General features: G+C 37.2%; 2 protein-coding genes and 1 long non-coding RNA gene across 5 annotated transcripts in view; 1 reads left to right on the plus strand and 2 right to left on the minus strand.

Moving 5' to 3' along the window:
- The window catches only part of LOC115235846, an 81768-nt gene extending 74067 nt beyond the window's left edge, over positions 1–7701 (minus strand). The window contains exons 1-3 of the mRNA XM_029807893.1: positions 7507–7701; positions 6014–6126; positions 5666–5723 (exon numbers count right to left, since the gene is read on the minus strand). Coding sequence (XP_029663753.1) covers positions 5666–5723; positions 6014–6126; positions 7507–7570 — 235 coding nt within the window. The 5' untranslated portion in view covers positions 7571–7701. The remainder of the gene's footprint in view (positions 1–5665; positions 5724–6013; positions 6127–7506) is intronic.
- A 2149-nt stretch (positions 7702–9850) lies between these two features.
- Positions 9851–11706, plus strand: LOC115235854. The gene is made up of 2 exons (XR_003884098.1): positions 9851–9981; positions 10177–11706. It is a non-coding gene; the product is annotated as an uncharacterized LOC115235854 (long non-coding RNA).
- Positions 10524–15899, minus strand: LOC115235847 (transmembrane protein 62-like). Of its 3 annotated transcripts, none has more exons than XR_003884097.1 (13): positions 15173–15899; positions 14958–15069; positions 14719–14856; positions 14250–14576; positions 14011–14143; positions 13424–13579; positions 13183–13330; positions 12981–13103; positions 12824–12905; positions 12615–12758; positions 12370–12540; positions 12048–12275; positions 10524–11985 (listed from the first exon to the last, which is right to left on the minus strand). XR_003884097.1 is itself a non-coding variant. In XM_029807894.1 (13 exons), exons 1-13 carry the CDS (start codon positions 15374–15376, stop codon positions 11928–11930), a joined length of 2028 nt encoding a protein of 675 aa, XP_029663754.1. In that variant the 5' UTR covers positions 15377–15895; the 3' UTR covers positions 10524–11927. The 3 variants fall into 3 exon arrangements, 2 of the variants coding, with proteins under 2 accessions (XP_029663754.1, XP_029663755.1); XM_029807894.1 differs by having other exon boundaries at positions 12366–12540; positions 15173–15895; XM_029807895.1 differs by having other exon boundaries at positions 12366–12540; positions 12615–12743; positions 15173–15894.
- Positions 15900–16597: the final 698 nt, after the last annotated feature.

Below are 16597 nucleotides of genomic sequence, written 5' to 3' on the forward strand. Positions count from 1 at the left end.
ATTATAATTATAATTATATTAAATTCTAAATTCTAAATTAACTAATAAACTAAATTCTAAATTATATTAATTATATTAAATTCTTTTGTTAAAGATTGTTAAAGATTATATTTATTTGTATCCTCAAAGACTAATTCATCAAAGACTTTTTTTTTTTTCATCTTGAGCAAGTCTTTAATTTCTGCGAAAATCGAGAGAGACATCATACTGTGGTTTTTCTACACCGTTTCACCGAGCACCTTGTATATCTTTGCTCCGGTGTCTGCTGCTTTTGCTCGACCTCCTCCGTGTTTAGAGCTCGTAAACCCGTGCCTCCTGTCTTATGTACCGGTATCAGCACCGACTTTGCGCATCTCTCGTTTCCTACTCTCCTTCGTCCACATTCGAGAACGCAGTGTAGCGCTTCCTCGTTTCCTGACATGCATGCCGGTGTGTATCCCATCAGAAATAAAAAATAAAGAAGTATTCGAAATAGAAAATAAAAGTATTTATATAAACTATTTTTCTCACATCTATAGCGGATTATACAAATAATTAATATAAAATAATAATAATGTTTATTGAATTATGTTAGCTATTTTCTTTTTGTCCAAAATATCTTTTGTATTTTTCAAAATGTCAAATGTCTTTTGCAATATAAATAGTGATTATTATTGAAACAAATGCGTATTTGTTTGGTCATATCTTCTAATTATTATTTTAAAAATTATATTTAAAATAATATATGCACAGGAAGTAATAATTGAAATGATCAATGTAAGAGAGATCGAGAACTGAAAATATATTATTTCAAACAAAAATTTCTCTGGTATAATTCTTTCAAAATTATTATTTCATTTAATAACCACAATTATCACGCTTCAAATAAATAATTCTTATATATTATTGGTTACCCATCATTTTCACGGAGAATACAAATTTCCAAATAATATTTGACTCCAACGAAACTATTTAAATCATTATTTTCGATAGCTTGCCTGTAACTGTTGTTACACACCATCCGGGGAGCGCGCGTGAATACGCCCACCGCACGACAATACGCGTTTGACACGCACCGTGCGCAGCGCGATTGTTAGTCCGCAACGGGGAAAAAAAGCATTCCGCATTATTCGCGGTACGCACGTACGCACAGTACGGAAGGCGGATGTGCGGCCGCGCGGATGTTGCTCGACGCAAAAATCGTGCGCGGGTCCGTTCACATCGGTGACTCTTTTTTTCTTCTTTTTTTTCCCCTTTAATTTTCCCAGATATTTCTAAGCTCGACGAGAAATGCAAATGTGCGGATTTTATAAATTGCTTCTACGTATAGACAGTCTCGAGAAATTTTTAATGGATGAATTTTGAGACGAGTACGCGTGTTATATAAGTAATAAAAGACACGTCCATTGCAACGGAGAGCAGATCGGAAAGGATGAAAAACATTCACGAGCGTTGGTGCGAGATGTGACGTTGACCGATGATGCAAGAACGTGACGTCGTCCTCGCGCGCCTCTAATAATGAATTATTACAGATATTCGTCAGTCATTCCTGATTTTTTTTCGAGAATAAAATTTAATACGATATTAAAAGAATTTATCCATCTATAATAAAGAAATGGATGACTCAACACACGTTTCTCCTCGAGAAATGTTTTCTGTTAATAGATTAAATTTCACAAAAAATTATAATTTAATTACTTTGCGAAATATAGTTAATATTAATTGATACATATATTTATTTATTACACTCTGCTCTTAGAATTAATTTACATTTCCGAGCAAAAGTTTTACCCATATAAAACATTTTCTTTTGCCGTGAATATTTTCATTTAAAAATTTATCGTAATTATGCAAGGAATGATAAGCTACTGTATGAATTCGCGTTTTTAAAAACTTCACACAATAATAATAATTTCACAAGATTTTTCATCTCCTCCTCATATAAAAAATCTAGAACGAAGCTAAATATCCACATTTTAATGCAAGGAATGTAATTCAACTGAAAACGTAATATAAAAGCGTATAAAATTCAATATGCTATTATCCTGAAGAGCATTATTATTCTCGTATCTATCATTTTGTAAAATTCATTAGAAAACATCTATTTTCTATAACACGACTACAAAGACGAGTAGAAATAGAAATGTTATACGCAAGAGAGAATATTAATAGAACATCTGGGCTTTATATGCAAATTTATACAGGTTTTAAAAAAATATCCATGTATTAATAGACTTTTTAATTAACAGTAAAGAGAGAGGGAAAAACGAGACTATGATGATAGTTACTACGAAATCTGGGAAAAACATTCCATGAAGCAATGATGATGTTTTGGGAAAAAGATTGGATGGATGAGCACAAATAAATGGATAAAACATAAATCAACCGTGAGATTGTTATAAAATGACATGGCAAAATTACAAGAGCGCACATAAATCGACGATTTAATAGAAAAAGATGGCGCGTATAATTAAATGCAAATATCCGCTAAAACGTTCGCGGTAAATCGTATGTAATTATCGCGCGACAGAACGATAAGAGACACGTAATAAAAATCGAATTATAAACCACGGTACCAGGGCATAAGCAGACGCGAGCTGAAAACCGCGGAACGACGAGGTACGTATCGGAAATAAGTGGCGCGCGTGGTATTGCAAAGTCGACATGTCACAAGAGACGTGGAAAGAGAGACGGACAAAGACGGGAGGAGGAAGGGAGAGAGGAAGAAAGATAGCGGCCGAGGACGGAGTAAGAAACATTGGCACGTTCTGGTACCGACACGCCGAGTACCAGAAAATGCTCGCTGTCCTGAAAGTCGACTGCGAAGAGGTAGGTACCGCAAGAGACAGGCGATCGGGACCGTTCGAGGAAGCCGAGAAAGGAGCGAAAAGAGCGGGCAACGCGAAGAGGAAATGAGTAGTTACCTTCAACGGAGATCGGCACAGCAGGTCGTCGAGATGATGACGAAACAGAAAGAGGGAGAGAAAAAAAATAAAACACAGAGATGAATTTCTCTCCTGGTTGAAGCCTGGTAGCGGCAACTCGTTGACGTAACTCGTTCAACAACACAACAATCGTGCACAGAGGAACACCAATATTTCACGAATTTACACCCCGTGGTTCACGCGCGCGAAGCGACCGAGCGTTCACCTTCGACCCGCCGCGAATTATCGCGTCCGTCATTCGCGCGACTCCTCTCGACGACCGGCTGGTCCGAGCGGTCGGAGAGACAGCACGCGAAATCGCGAAGCGCGTTTCAGCCGCGATTAACTTGGCTCGTACCTGGTGAACCGAGAGACGTGATTTATACTTATTACTCGCCGAAACGGAGAGACTCGGGAAACAACGACGGACGATCCGCTGGCGGAAACAACAACGTTGGCGGTGTCTGCCAACGCGTGGCCTGCGAGCGCGCGGAACCGCTTGACGCGCGTACGAACGGCTCCTCGGTTACTGCCGAGCGGCGCGGAGCGTGACAGCGGATACCATCCGAAGGTTATACCGCCTGGTCCGCCATGTGCAACCGCATGAGCCTGCCAACCTGCCTACCTGCCTATCTCTCTCCGCTTTCTGTCCTTTCCCCTCTACCCCCAGCCGTGATACCGTACGACCACCTGAAGCGTTTACCTGGCGAACGCCGAACTCGCGCGAGCATTCCCGGAGTCGACCGACGATCATCTGTTCGAATTTTACCGCGGGATTAACTATCTGAGAGGGAAAGAAAATTATTGCACTTTCTCTTTTTCAAATACGCGTTAATTGTCTCATATAACGATAACGAGAATCTTAATATTAGAGGCTATTGTATATATTCCGCGCAATCGTTAAGTCTATATTCAGAAGAGTTTGTTTTTAGATGTCCCGCCATCCGCCTTTGTATATATAAACATATTTTTTACGCTAATATGTATGTATTTTTATCTTTTTTAAATGTTTCCGAAAAGGTATCGAATAAACCGCAAATTCTGGATAACAAAATATTATTAAATATGTTTGTAAAATTGTGTTTTTAATTATGTTTTATATTTTAAACTGGAATTGTTGTACCTATAGAGATGTGTCTTTGAAGATATTTTTAAATATAACATGAGTTTATTTTTGTTTTTTTCTCACAGATTATTATAATGTGCTTAAATAAAGGAAAGATGGAATTCTAAAAATAATATAAAAAATGCAGCAATATATAAAAGATAATTTACGTGAAAGAAATCTCTCTCCATTTAAAATCGTGAATCACCGCAATGTATTATAAAGCATGTCAAAATCACTTTCCTCCCGACAGATGAATAAATTCAGAATTTCTAGAGTAATAGAACATTAAATAATTTATAATCCATGGAATATACGAGCTCTCTCCATATTTGAAATTAAAAAAAAAATAATTAAAAGATTTTAAAAATCAAGATAAAATGTATCCCTAGATATTACACAGTCTCCTTTAATGAATCCTATTTTTTATATTTATTTATATGTTTAATTGTTTTAAAAAATGCCCTTAAATTTGTCTAGCGATAAATTGTACGAATATCATTGACATGACATGTGGGACTCAAATAGCCGTTCGATTATTACATTACACGCTACATTAGAGATTTAAGCAAATGTGAAATTAGGATTCCATAAATATCGATAATTGTTTTTAATAGAGAAATGATTCGAACGGGTACACTAATTAAAGAGTCTCCAACTCACTATTCACACTGTTCGTGTTCACTTTACGAACGGAATCGATTGCAATAAGGCTGTTATCAGCGCGCGCAATATAGCGACGCCATTCATACGAACGAATCACTATATTATATCGTCTGTACGGACGTTTTATCCTCCGCACCATACATCAGCCGCGCATGGAGACAATGTATGACAATAAAAAATAATTACAATTCTTTTATAAAGCACACTCTCTAACACGTACATATATAAATCTCTGATGTTAAACTTTCCTGACACGCGAATCCCTTGCTTTCGACGGAAAGAAATGTGGCTTTCACGCACACGATGAAATTTTTTTTTTAATGCTCCCTCGACTATAACTCTGACAATGAGCATCATTGTTGGAAAATTGTGCCGGAATTGTGTCGATATCATTTGCGATTTTTGACGTTTCCGCTCTTGTCTGTGACCAAATTTTTATTTCTTCAACTTCCCCTTCTATTCAACTCTGTCAATTCACGTAACGCGTTCCACGGTGTTAAGCGCTACGCGTTTGGTTGACGAACAACAACATCGTACGTGACAACGCGAAATCGAACATGTATTCAAATTAGTTTGCACGTTTGCTCAAGAACGATTACGATAAAGCAACAATACCATCCGCTTGGCGATGGAATGTCTCATTTGCTTTAAAAACACCTGTTCAAAGAAAAACACGCTGCCAGCGTTTGAAATAACGAGAACAAGTAGACAAAAAGTGGCTACGCAAGTGAAAAAAGTAGCCGCTTCCGCTTATAATTTCAAAACTTTCTTACTTTCTTCCTTTTATGTTTTTAAACTTTTAATTATTATATAGTTGTTATTTGCTTATAAAGATCAAAAATCTCCGCGATAGACAATCTCATTAAAGTTACCATTCTTGGTAATTTCCTCGACGCTTCACTTATTTCTGTTCTTTGAACTTTTAATGGATTTGAATTTTACTACTACTGATTTTACGATTTAAAATGTAACTATAAAAGAATCGACTCACCCATTTGGTTGCCGCTTCTTCTCCGGAGACGCAGACATATTGTTCGAGATTTGATGCACTGAAATCACAGAAAAATACAATTATTTCATTTTTGCATAACTAAAAATACAGAAATTATATATATTTCGTATCACAGAGTATATTTTTATTTTAATAATATTATATTAATTATATTATCAATTTTACATAATTTTAATTCATCAATTATTATGTTATTTATTTCTTCAAAAATATTGAAATTTATTTAAAAATATGTATGAGAGATAAATTATACCAAATAATGACTCCAAACATATAAATAATGTAATCTAAAATATACTGCAAAATATATGTATAAAAGGCAATTACCTGATGTATATATTGGATGACTTCGTTATGAGTTGCATTTTCTAAGGTGCGGCCGTTCACTTCCAAAATCTCATCGCCCACTTCTAGAGTATCCGCATTATCCGCCGGCGATCCTGCACAAAGGAAAATATCTTATTGTAATCTGGAATTTTTAATTATCAAAAAAGATTTAATGTGCTAAAGAATTACACGAATAATTCTGATACGTGAATTGTAGCATTTCCTTTCAAACGGATATTTCAATTTCAAACACGATATCGCATTCAATAATCCGTATAAAACGAGATGTTAAAGCTTAAAGCAAAAATCGCAGTTTAAGTATCCGGGAATATAACATATAATACGCTTCGTAAACGAGAACATATTTGCTAATGAACAGGACCATTTAGAGAGCATTGCGCGCCGTAAGCGAACTGTAAAAGAATTGACTAGTATGCATTCTTTCCTAAATCGTTTTAAAATTCTGATCTCGTGCAAAAATCGCTTTCTTTCAACAAAATTAAAAAGAAACACAACTGGTATATAAATGCCTCCTTATAATTCTTCGGTATTCGAGGAATTAATATAGCTGATTAATAATCGTAGCTAATTTATATTACATAAAATAAGCAAAAAATAGATAGGTACCGTTTATACAGATTATTTGTATAAGTATGTCGCGGATATTACTCGCACGTTCTTTATACAAATATTATTTTTTCAGAGAGAGAGAGAGAGATCGAAATCGAAATATCTCGTAAGAAAAATATCTAACAGAAATCGATGCGGGTGAAGGGGTGAAAACGTGAAATAAGCAAGTCTTCCTCGGGGCGATAAAGCGCACGTTACGATAAACGTAAAGGTCAGCCTATAAATAACACGTCGCGAAACGTCCTCTCTATGTAAATCGTCGCGCATTACCGTAACGCGTCGTGTAAATCGGAAATCCGTCCGTCGCACATTTCCTGTTTCCGAAAGCGTGCGACGTGTGCGCGACGTGTATAAGCTACACGTACGATTATCTGACTGACGAGCAAAATTTTCACACTTTGCCTTCTCGTCCCTACTTGTCGCGTATTCTCGCGTACAACAAGTCGGAAGAGAGACGCGATCGCCCGAGGATAATCAAATTTGTCTGGAAAGACGATTCAATCGACGCATTCAATCGACAAATATTCGACGAACACCGTATCATTGAGATAAGAGAAAACGTAATATCCTCCAAATCATCAAAATATCGTGAATTAGAGATTACGTTGAAAATATATATACCATTTATAATAGAATATATATATGCAATTTTATTATAAATTGCATATATATTTTCTTTATGATTTAATTTTGCGAGAAAATAGACTCTACATAAGATTTTGCATTTGATTTTATTTCACGCTTCATATCGAGACGTAAGAGACATGTGTTTTATCGTCGCGCGGGCACTTGCGAAAGATTTGGGAATCCGTTGAATATCTGACGACTTTGCGAATTCTGTTAGCGTTAATCGCTATACATACCGTACAACTTGATCTTCCCGTCGTCGTTCGTCAATATAATAATGTATCCTCCTAGATCGACCATTTTCGCTTGTAGTAATTATCCTCCGTACGTGTAGTGGTAGGGGTTGGGGGAGGGTAGTTCGCTATTAGATTACCTCGACTGCACTCCGCGCGAGATGACGCGAGCGCGCGCGCGCGCGCGCGCGTGTGTGTGTGTCGTGCAACGTGCACAAATCACTAATTACTTCGCACTCTACGCCGGTTCGGGTCCGCCCCGAAAAATCAGCCCGTCGTTATTAACATCGTTAGCACATGCCATTTTCTCGTGTTTCCTCTCGCATCCTCACTTCATTTTGGTATCGACCTCGTGACCTACTTTTCGGCCGGCACTTTAACAACGATTATATTTTTCGCGACGCGACACTTATTATCTCTCCTTCCCCGATTCCGTTTGCCCTCGGTATCGGTTTCCTTTCGCGCTTCCTCGCGAGATTCGTTCTTATCGTATATATCGTACAGAGTAACCGCGCATACATTTAACCGCGCCTTTGACGTGCTTATATACCGCACTTACGATCGTATCGCGAGATCGGAAACCCGAGACGCTCTAAACGGACACTAAGGCATCTATGCTCCACACGAGGGTGGTATAAGAAAATCTCTACGACGAGAACTACGATGCACGTTCGATAACGAGGTGCCACCTAAGTGAGAGAGATGGACTAAGGAACACATAATTATTCTTCGCTTTTCGTTTTTCGTTACGTTCGACACTCTATCGCGCGCGATCGCAATTTTATTATTCTTATGTACTATCGCTTTTCTCTCTTTTTCTTCGAAATTACGCGCGCTCCCTCGTCGTTAGATCCTTGTCCTCGCGAAAAAGTCCATCGTCGCGAGAGGGGAGCGAGGGGAAACGATGCGGCGCCTCCGCGGGGCCCCGATAGCGCGGGCCCCCTCCCCTACATCCTTTCGGCGACGTGCCTCGTGAGCCACGGTTGTCAAGAGTTAGCGATCGCCGGTTCACAATCTCGCGGTGAACCGGAGCGCCTTATTGATCACCGCTTCGACTAGCTTCGCTTCCGTGCACGCACTACCGGCCATCGTCCCGTCGTCGTCGTCGTCGTCGTCGTCGTTGCCGCTATCGTTCCGCATCCACCGCATCAGCCCCGCACGGCGCGGGTGCCGGAAGCGCGTATTGGCTCCGACCAGATGCTCCTACTATTGTTGCTGTTGCTACTCTGCCGCTGATGATGCTGCTGCTGCTGCTGCTGCCGTCACTCCTCCGTTCTTGTTGGGTGCGTTAGCGCTACCACCCTTGATGCGACCGCACGTTGGCGACGATCGTTATTACGAGACATTGAGTCTCTATTAACGTGAGAATCGTGAATAATGTCTCAAACTTCCCGCGGGATTCTTCGGTGAAGAGGGAGGTCATTTTACGCAATTGCAACCTCTCTCTTTCTCTCTCGCGGTGTCTCTCTTTCTCTCCCGCCCACGATACGTCGATGTTTACGCGACTTCTATGCGTTCGCTTGAGCGAATCAACCGACGACACTAATCGTAAAATGAATGTAATTCCGTGAGCGATCTTATTAACGCCTATCAGTCCGTCTTCTGGATCGCTCGTGTATTCCTTTAACGCGAGGATCGTGCTCGCAGAAGTGACAGCGGCACGTCCCTCGTGTCGCTCCACGCGACGATGAGCGAGAATCGAACCTGATGGAGCCGCCGCGAGGATCCCGCCTCGACATCATCGCGACATGTCTCCGGCACTCCTCACTTGCTCCAAGTTCCACGGCAAAGTACTTCTTTGTCTCCGGCACTCGCGTGTGTTTGTTCCCTCCCGCGGGATCAACACCGGGCAAAAATCTCGAAATCCCTGATCGAAGCTCCGATCTTGCAATCCTCCTCGTGCGGCGTGCTTCCTCCGAACGTTGAGGACGACCACCGATGGCGACTCGAAGCTCTCACTTTCGCGCTTCGACCGTCCCCTTCCTTCGATCACTTCGCTTTCGGGGTCTTTGGGTTAGGATACGGCACCGTATGTGCGTGTGCGTGTTCCATTTCTCACCCTCCTCCGCCACGACGGCGCGCAACCACCACCCTTAATCGGCCGCGACACGATGCACCTCGGGAGCGGCGCAGTCCCCGGCCGAATCGCGCGAGTCGACTAACTGACAGTTGCGTGACAGGGCGGTGGTGGCGGCGGAGGTCCGACGTTGTCCTCGCGCGGGCGACGCGACGTCGAAGCCGGAGCGGTGACTCTCGGGGAAATTGCCCCCGCGACAGAAGCGGCGGAATTGGGTGTGTGAACACCCCTGTGTGTGCGTGCGCGTTGGTCGACGGCGGCGGCAGCCCTGCTCACACACACACCGCTCTCCTGCGCTCTCCTCCGTTGGAGCGCCGCCTCCAACCCTCGCCACGGAGCGGCGCGCGGCGTCATCCCCCCGATTGGAAGCAACCCCCGATGGCGGTATCCTCCGATTGGCGGTAACCCCTGATTTTCGAATGCCGCGAATCTTCGTGCTGACTCGATGCTCGCTTTACGAGATCATCGAGATTGTTAGTTGTTCTAGATATTGAAAGCATCGCGATAATGAAATAGCTTTTGTGATTATTGCTCTCGTCATTTGATTGCTAAGAAAATATTCTTACTCACCCAATCTCTCGATGGTTTACTCCAAGCTTGAAGCGGGAACAGGGAGAGACACTTGAAGAAATGGCGCATTCAAACGGTAACATCGAGGGCGCTGTGTCGCGAACCAATGTGGCGACCCTGTGGCAATCTAGGAAATTTACCATCGTTACCAACTTCGCCAAAAGTCATTACAATGCAGCGACATCTGATTAAGTACGATAAAAATATTTACTTGTCGACATTGGTAACATATCGATTGAAAAACTTTATTTTCGACCGTCGGTTCTCGAAAATCTAATTTTTTCTTTTTTTAATCTATTAAAATTTTGTTTATTAATATATTGTACTATTATTAATTATATTTTGTAATATATCACGTTTTCACATATATCTTTCGCAAATTTTTATTTGTCATCTATTGTTACATACATATACTACTGAATACGAAATAAGAAATTCTCTGATACGTATTGTTACATGTTTGTTCATATTTGGTACCGCATAATTACACTTTAATAGAATAATATTACTTTCACCAGTTTCTTGTAGCATTCTATATCTTTCAAAGATAGCCAACCTTTTTATATTACATATTGTGGACAAATGGCACAAAAATTTCAAATCTAATTGCTATATCTAGATCAGCCTGATTCAGTATGATTGTCGGTGCTCTTGATACACTTTGTATGACGATTCTGTCTTATACAACAAGAAGATAAGTTTTTGTTTGTCAAACTCTACATGCCTAATATAGCTTGGCCATCTTTGTGATGTATTTGTAATTGTGATGTATTTGTAATTGTGAAGACATTTAACATATAAGTTTATAGATATAAACCTGAGAAGAGATTATTTTTAAATGTATAAGAGTACTGTCATGAAAAAAATACAATGTGACTCTTGAATATATAGAGAAGTAGAAAAATATATGTCACAGGAAAGTGATTGGGATATTCAGTTAAAAACTCTGAACGAGAGCACTAAAGTTATAATACAGCTTTGTCTTCTGAAGAATTCCACCGTTTAAAGTGGAAAATATCACACATTCTGTTGTTCTAATATATCTCTAACTTCACAGAGAAGAGATAAAACTTGACAGATGACAGAGATATAAATATAGCAACATTTATATTACATATTCTGTTTGTATCTTTCTCTTTTTGTAGTGTTCTAATTTGACTTCCCATTGAAAAAAATAAAAAAATTAAAATAAGAACATTTTTCTATTTGTAAAGGAACTTTTGAGTTTGAACTATGGACAATATGGAAGTAAAAGAGAGCAGCGGCTGTATTAATGCAGAATCACATCAACGTTAAATATCACATTACAATATCTGCTTCAGAAGCATATTGCAGTTCAAAGATAATTAATATAAATTATGAGTTTCAAAACATATATAACTTTTTAAGAATAATTAATATAATAGATTATTACATTTGAATAATATAAAGTAATGTGGCACTTGTTAAAGGAACATCGACTTCTTTACAAAATGCAAATAGTGTTCAAAAGAGGCTCTTGAAATATGTAATTTAAAAAAAAAGAAATGTTTTGAATATATTTTAACACAAAAAAAGAAATATTCAGGTATATTTCAATACCCGATCATTTTAGTTGGCTTTTCAATTTCACAATATATATATATCTACTTGAAATATAATGTATATTACAATAAAGAATCTATTCAAAACTTTCTCGTAAATTTAATATTGCACAAATGCACAAATGCAGTAATCATTTGTATGAAACATTAACTTACCAATATTTCCTCATAACGGTATTATCCTACCGTTTTTATTAAATTGCATTGTTGTTATTGATGGCTCCATGAGGAGACCACACAGATGCAGCAGACCTTAAAGAACAGATAATTACAATATAAATTAGGCACAATATAATGCAAGTATTAATACAAACCTTAAGCATGAGAGTGGCATTGTGTTCACATAATAACATAATAGTGCTGCTATAATGATACTCCCAGTTCGTAACGGGCATAATAATATTGCTATTATACCATACTCCAGGTATAAAATATAGGTCATAATGGATTGTATCAAAATTAACACCCAAGTTGGGCCATAGTGCCAAATTAAACGAAATTTCGACATGTGTTGTCTTGCAGGATTTTCAGCGTCTTGTAATCTGAAACATAAGTAATTATTACTTCTTAATAAGGAGTATTATAAAATTCTTTTATTATTGTGACAGTGTTATTGTCACAATATCACGAACCTACGATCAACTCGATGCGCTATAATTAGCATAAGCGGTAAATAGAAACAGCATAATTGAAAGTATCCATAGGCGTAAGTGAAACCACCTGGTAGATATCTGTTTCCGATGAATATTCCCCATATAAAGATCACACCTATATGATCCTCGATTATTTCTCCCACAGTCCATGGACCTGCAATTACGTTCGTCAAATTATATAATTAATACATTTTCGCAAGTTTTTCCAAAGTATTTATGTGCACATACCGACAGTTAAATACAACGAGTATAGCACCAGTCCGTAAAATGCTCTATCAATGGTGGATAGTATCCACAATTTCCTAAGCCACCAATGAAAAAACTTGATACGTAATCGTGGTCTATGCATATGTCTATCTAAATCAGAAAGAGCTTTTACAATATATATTTTATAATGTAATATAAAATATAGGATTTATAAATTTGGATATATTTACTTTTATAATATATGTGAAGAAATCGGAGTAAGCACAGTGGCACTACTGATATTGCAAGTGTTACAGCGAATAGAAACCGAAACTATAAAAAACAGTATGGTAAAATTAATATATACTTCAATAAGCAGAAGTTTAATTAATCATAATGCTAACTTACGATGTGAACGACGTTGAACATCAGTACTAATTTGGGTAAAATGCGTGACGATAACCACGATCCATCGAGAGAAAAAGAATGCGATACAACTTTTTCTCTACTCTCTTTATCAATTACACGTACCTGAAATAATTTTATGTAAACAACATTTGTAAAAATAGTGTTAATTAAATTCTGTAAGTAATTAAGACATCTACTGAACTGTTATTTGATGTATACCCTCTCTGTATTTTGTCGAATTCCATGGCAGCACATAAAGAGGACCTTTTATGTGATCACATTTTTGCCAAACATCGTCGTCCAATTGAATTTCAACAATTTTTAATGAAACTGTAGAGAACGCTAGTATTCTATATCAACAGTATAAGAGTTAAATTTTACAAGCCAATTTTACATATTTCATACAATAAAAAAATTACCAGCATTAATAGAAATGCGTTTACCTGACATGCGTGGATGTAATAATGGATTTCAAATTTTCTTTTTGTGGCATCATAAATAGCATATTTTTTGGATTGGTGATTAATACTACAGGCCAGTCATTATGCTTTATATCAATGAATGAGAACTGACCATGATCTATTGCTGCGAGGCGATACCTAATAATAAGCGCGTGTGTCAAGTAAGCATTTATTTGTAAACTAAATAAAGAAAATTGATAGCGAGGGAGATAAGCACAGCTCTATGTCAAAAATAGTGCGTTAATATAAAACAAAAAAATCTTTGCATGATTCCACTGATAAAGCAAAGTGTTTTGTTATATTAGTTTCATGTGAATTAAAAGAAATATAAATTTTATTTATTATTAGTTATTGCAAAAATTAAAAATACAAGATACTTTTTTATGCCACATTTATAAGAGCTATGTTCATTCATTTTGATATTACAGAAAAAAACTTTTGATAACTTATGAGTTATTCCCCCCTTCTCTCCCCAATATTAGTAACACATTACAGAATATAAAACCAATAAATAAAATTATACATTGATAATTGTCTTTTTTGGATATACAAAAGTGCATTTGTCTTACATTCTATTGTCTTTCCAATCTGCCAATTCTAACTCAAGGAAGCCCGCTTTTTGTAATGTGTACATGTTGGGTACCATACCACCAAGCATGTGGTAATGGCCACATAGGTACACCATATTTTGTCTGTATCTACCTTTTATAATAAATAAATAAATTTGTTATAACTTTATTTATATAATTAAAGTAAGTAGAGATCGTGCTTTTATATATTTGTTATATATATATACATATATCCTTACCTAGAATATTCCTGATATTTGTATCAGATTGTGACAATATGCATGATGTAGGATAATGGCCAAATACAATTGCGTGATCCGCATTGCTTTCTTTAGACTGATTAACTAATTGTTGTATCTTATCAATCTCCTGTTGGTCTAAAATACCAACGAAATTAAATGGTCTTTTGGGTCCTGGTTTCAAGCAAGCATCAATTGCAATAAAGGAGTATGTTTCAGAACCAATATTAACATTATACATATAAGATCTGGGATATTTTTTTCCTTGAATAGAATAATTAGAATAATAATTATTTTTGGAATCAAGACTGACCACATTGAAATTATCTGAAAATAGATTGTAATGTATAATATTTTTAAATATAAAAGGTTTATATATTTAAAATAAGGTTTTAATATATAATATTTTTTCTTTGATTTACTCTGCACTATTATACATGCATGCAATTGAAATGCTTGCTCCTCTCACCATGATTCCCTCTGACATCCAACCATAACGTTTTCTCTTTGATATTAGTCTTGTCTATTACATATTTATAGTATTGCCATTCTTCGAGTATTTGCTTAGAACCCATTTCATCTATACTTTTTGCATCAGTTAAATCTCCTATTAAAATATAAGCATGAAATATTGATTAATTTAATTTTTGTTCTGGTCAATAAACATATAATATTTTGGTACAATTGCATCTGTAAAATATGAATTACCTGAAGCAAGAACAACTGTAGGCTTAATTGTATCTATCGTCATGTTACAGAATTCTTTTAACTCTGATATCCTAGATGGATCTTTAAAGATACTTATATGTAAGTCAGATACCTAAAAGTAACAAAAAATTATTGTAATATATCTTCAGGACATAATAGTATATACAATTTGCATCGCATATTACCAATTACTCTAAATATAGACATGAACAAACCTGTAAAAACCATATCAAATGATCATACGACTTTCCTATGTCATAATATTTTGGCTTGGACCACAGTATCTCCCCATTATTATCTCTCAAAATCTCGTCCGGCAGACGAGAGTCAACGCTGATAAGATCTGCTACATTTGCCACAAAGATGGACAACATCAGCACAAAGACCAAGAGAACAATGGTTGATTTCGATATTTTCATTGTGATGATATAAGTGTGCGATCATGTAATTTTACAGGCGAAAAAGAAAAATCAGGGAAAAATGATCCAGCTGTTTTTGTGTTGCGACCACCTGCTCCGATTCCGGGAAATAAACCGGATGCCGTTTATTCACATGGAAGCCGGTGAATATACCTGGCGTCATTCACTGTCCCCGACGAAGAGCGAGGGAAGACGGTCGAGCGACTTAGAGAGGATCGTCTTGGAATCATATCCTACGTGTTTGCCAAACAACGTAACTTAGAAATTCGTGGCCATCGCGAAGAAAGCGAGTTGCATCGAATGCGTTATGCGCATGATGCATTCGAACAAAGCAAGATTGATCCGAAGACGTTCGAAGAAAACTAATAATCCAAGAGTCCAAGATCGATCGGTTTAAGATATTATTTATTCATTTTGCTATTTATATCTCTTGGATTCAAACTAGGCCACGAAAGAAATCCTCTGCAGAGCCTTTGATAATGTGTATGATTGTCAGTTTTTCCTGTCAATGTCAATACACATTAAGGTGATGCCGGACCGTCCTGTTTTACCGGCCATAATAATTACACTTTGCAGACCGAAATTTTTTTATTCGTTACATGAAATAAGAAATCCTTCTCCACGATTTAAGTATATACATCAACAAAGTGGGAACCTTGCGCTTTTACGTTAAAAACGAAGAAAAGCTAAAAAATTACAGTTTTTTTACCGGCTTCTTGCGTCAGGTCGTAACAATATTTGCTTAATATAAAAGTTTTGGCAGTTTGTATGTACAAAATAAGATAGGTTCCCACTCGGAAATGCATGAAAGAATATAAATGAACGTTTGAAAATATATTTAGAAGCCTAGTAAAAAATATTTCGGTGTGCAAAATTTTTGAACACCGAAATATTTTTTACTAGGCTTCTAAATATATTTTCAAACGTTCATTTATATTCTTTCATGCATTTCCGAGTGGGAACCTATCTTATTTTGTACATACAAACTGCCAAAACTCTTAACGATAGAGACCTTTCTGCATTATCAATATACGATTATTACGATTTCTATTTTACCAATGTCGTTGTGCATTATTGTTTCGTGCATAACGCTGTGAGATGTCACTACATATACTAAAAAAAGTTTGCAAGTAAAAGATCAATTGGCCAGATGGACAAACCCCAGGCTAACAGATAATAAAAAAAATTGCAAGACCTGAGATTGAGATCCCGACCCCCATC

Source organism: Formica exsecta, unplaced genomic scaffold (assembly GCF_003651465.1).
Source record: "Formica exsecta isolate Colony F162 unplaced genomic scaffold, ASM365146v1 scaffold236, whole genome shotgun sequence".
Classification (NCBI taxonomy): domain Eukaryota; kingdom Metazoa; phylum Arthropoda; class Insecta; order Hymenoptera; family Formicidae; genus Formica; species Formica exsecta.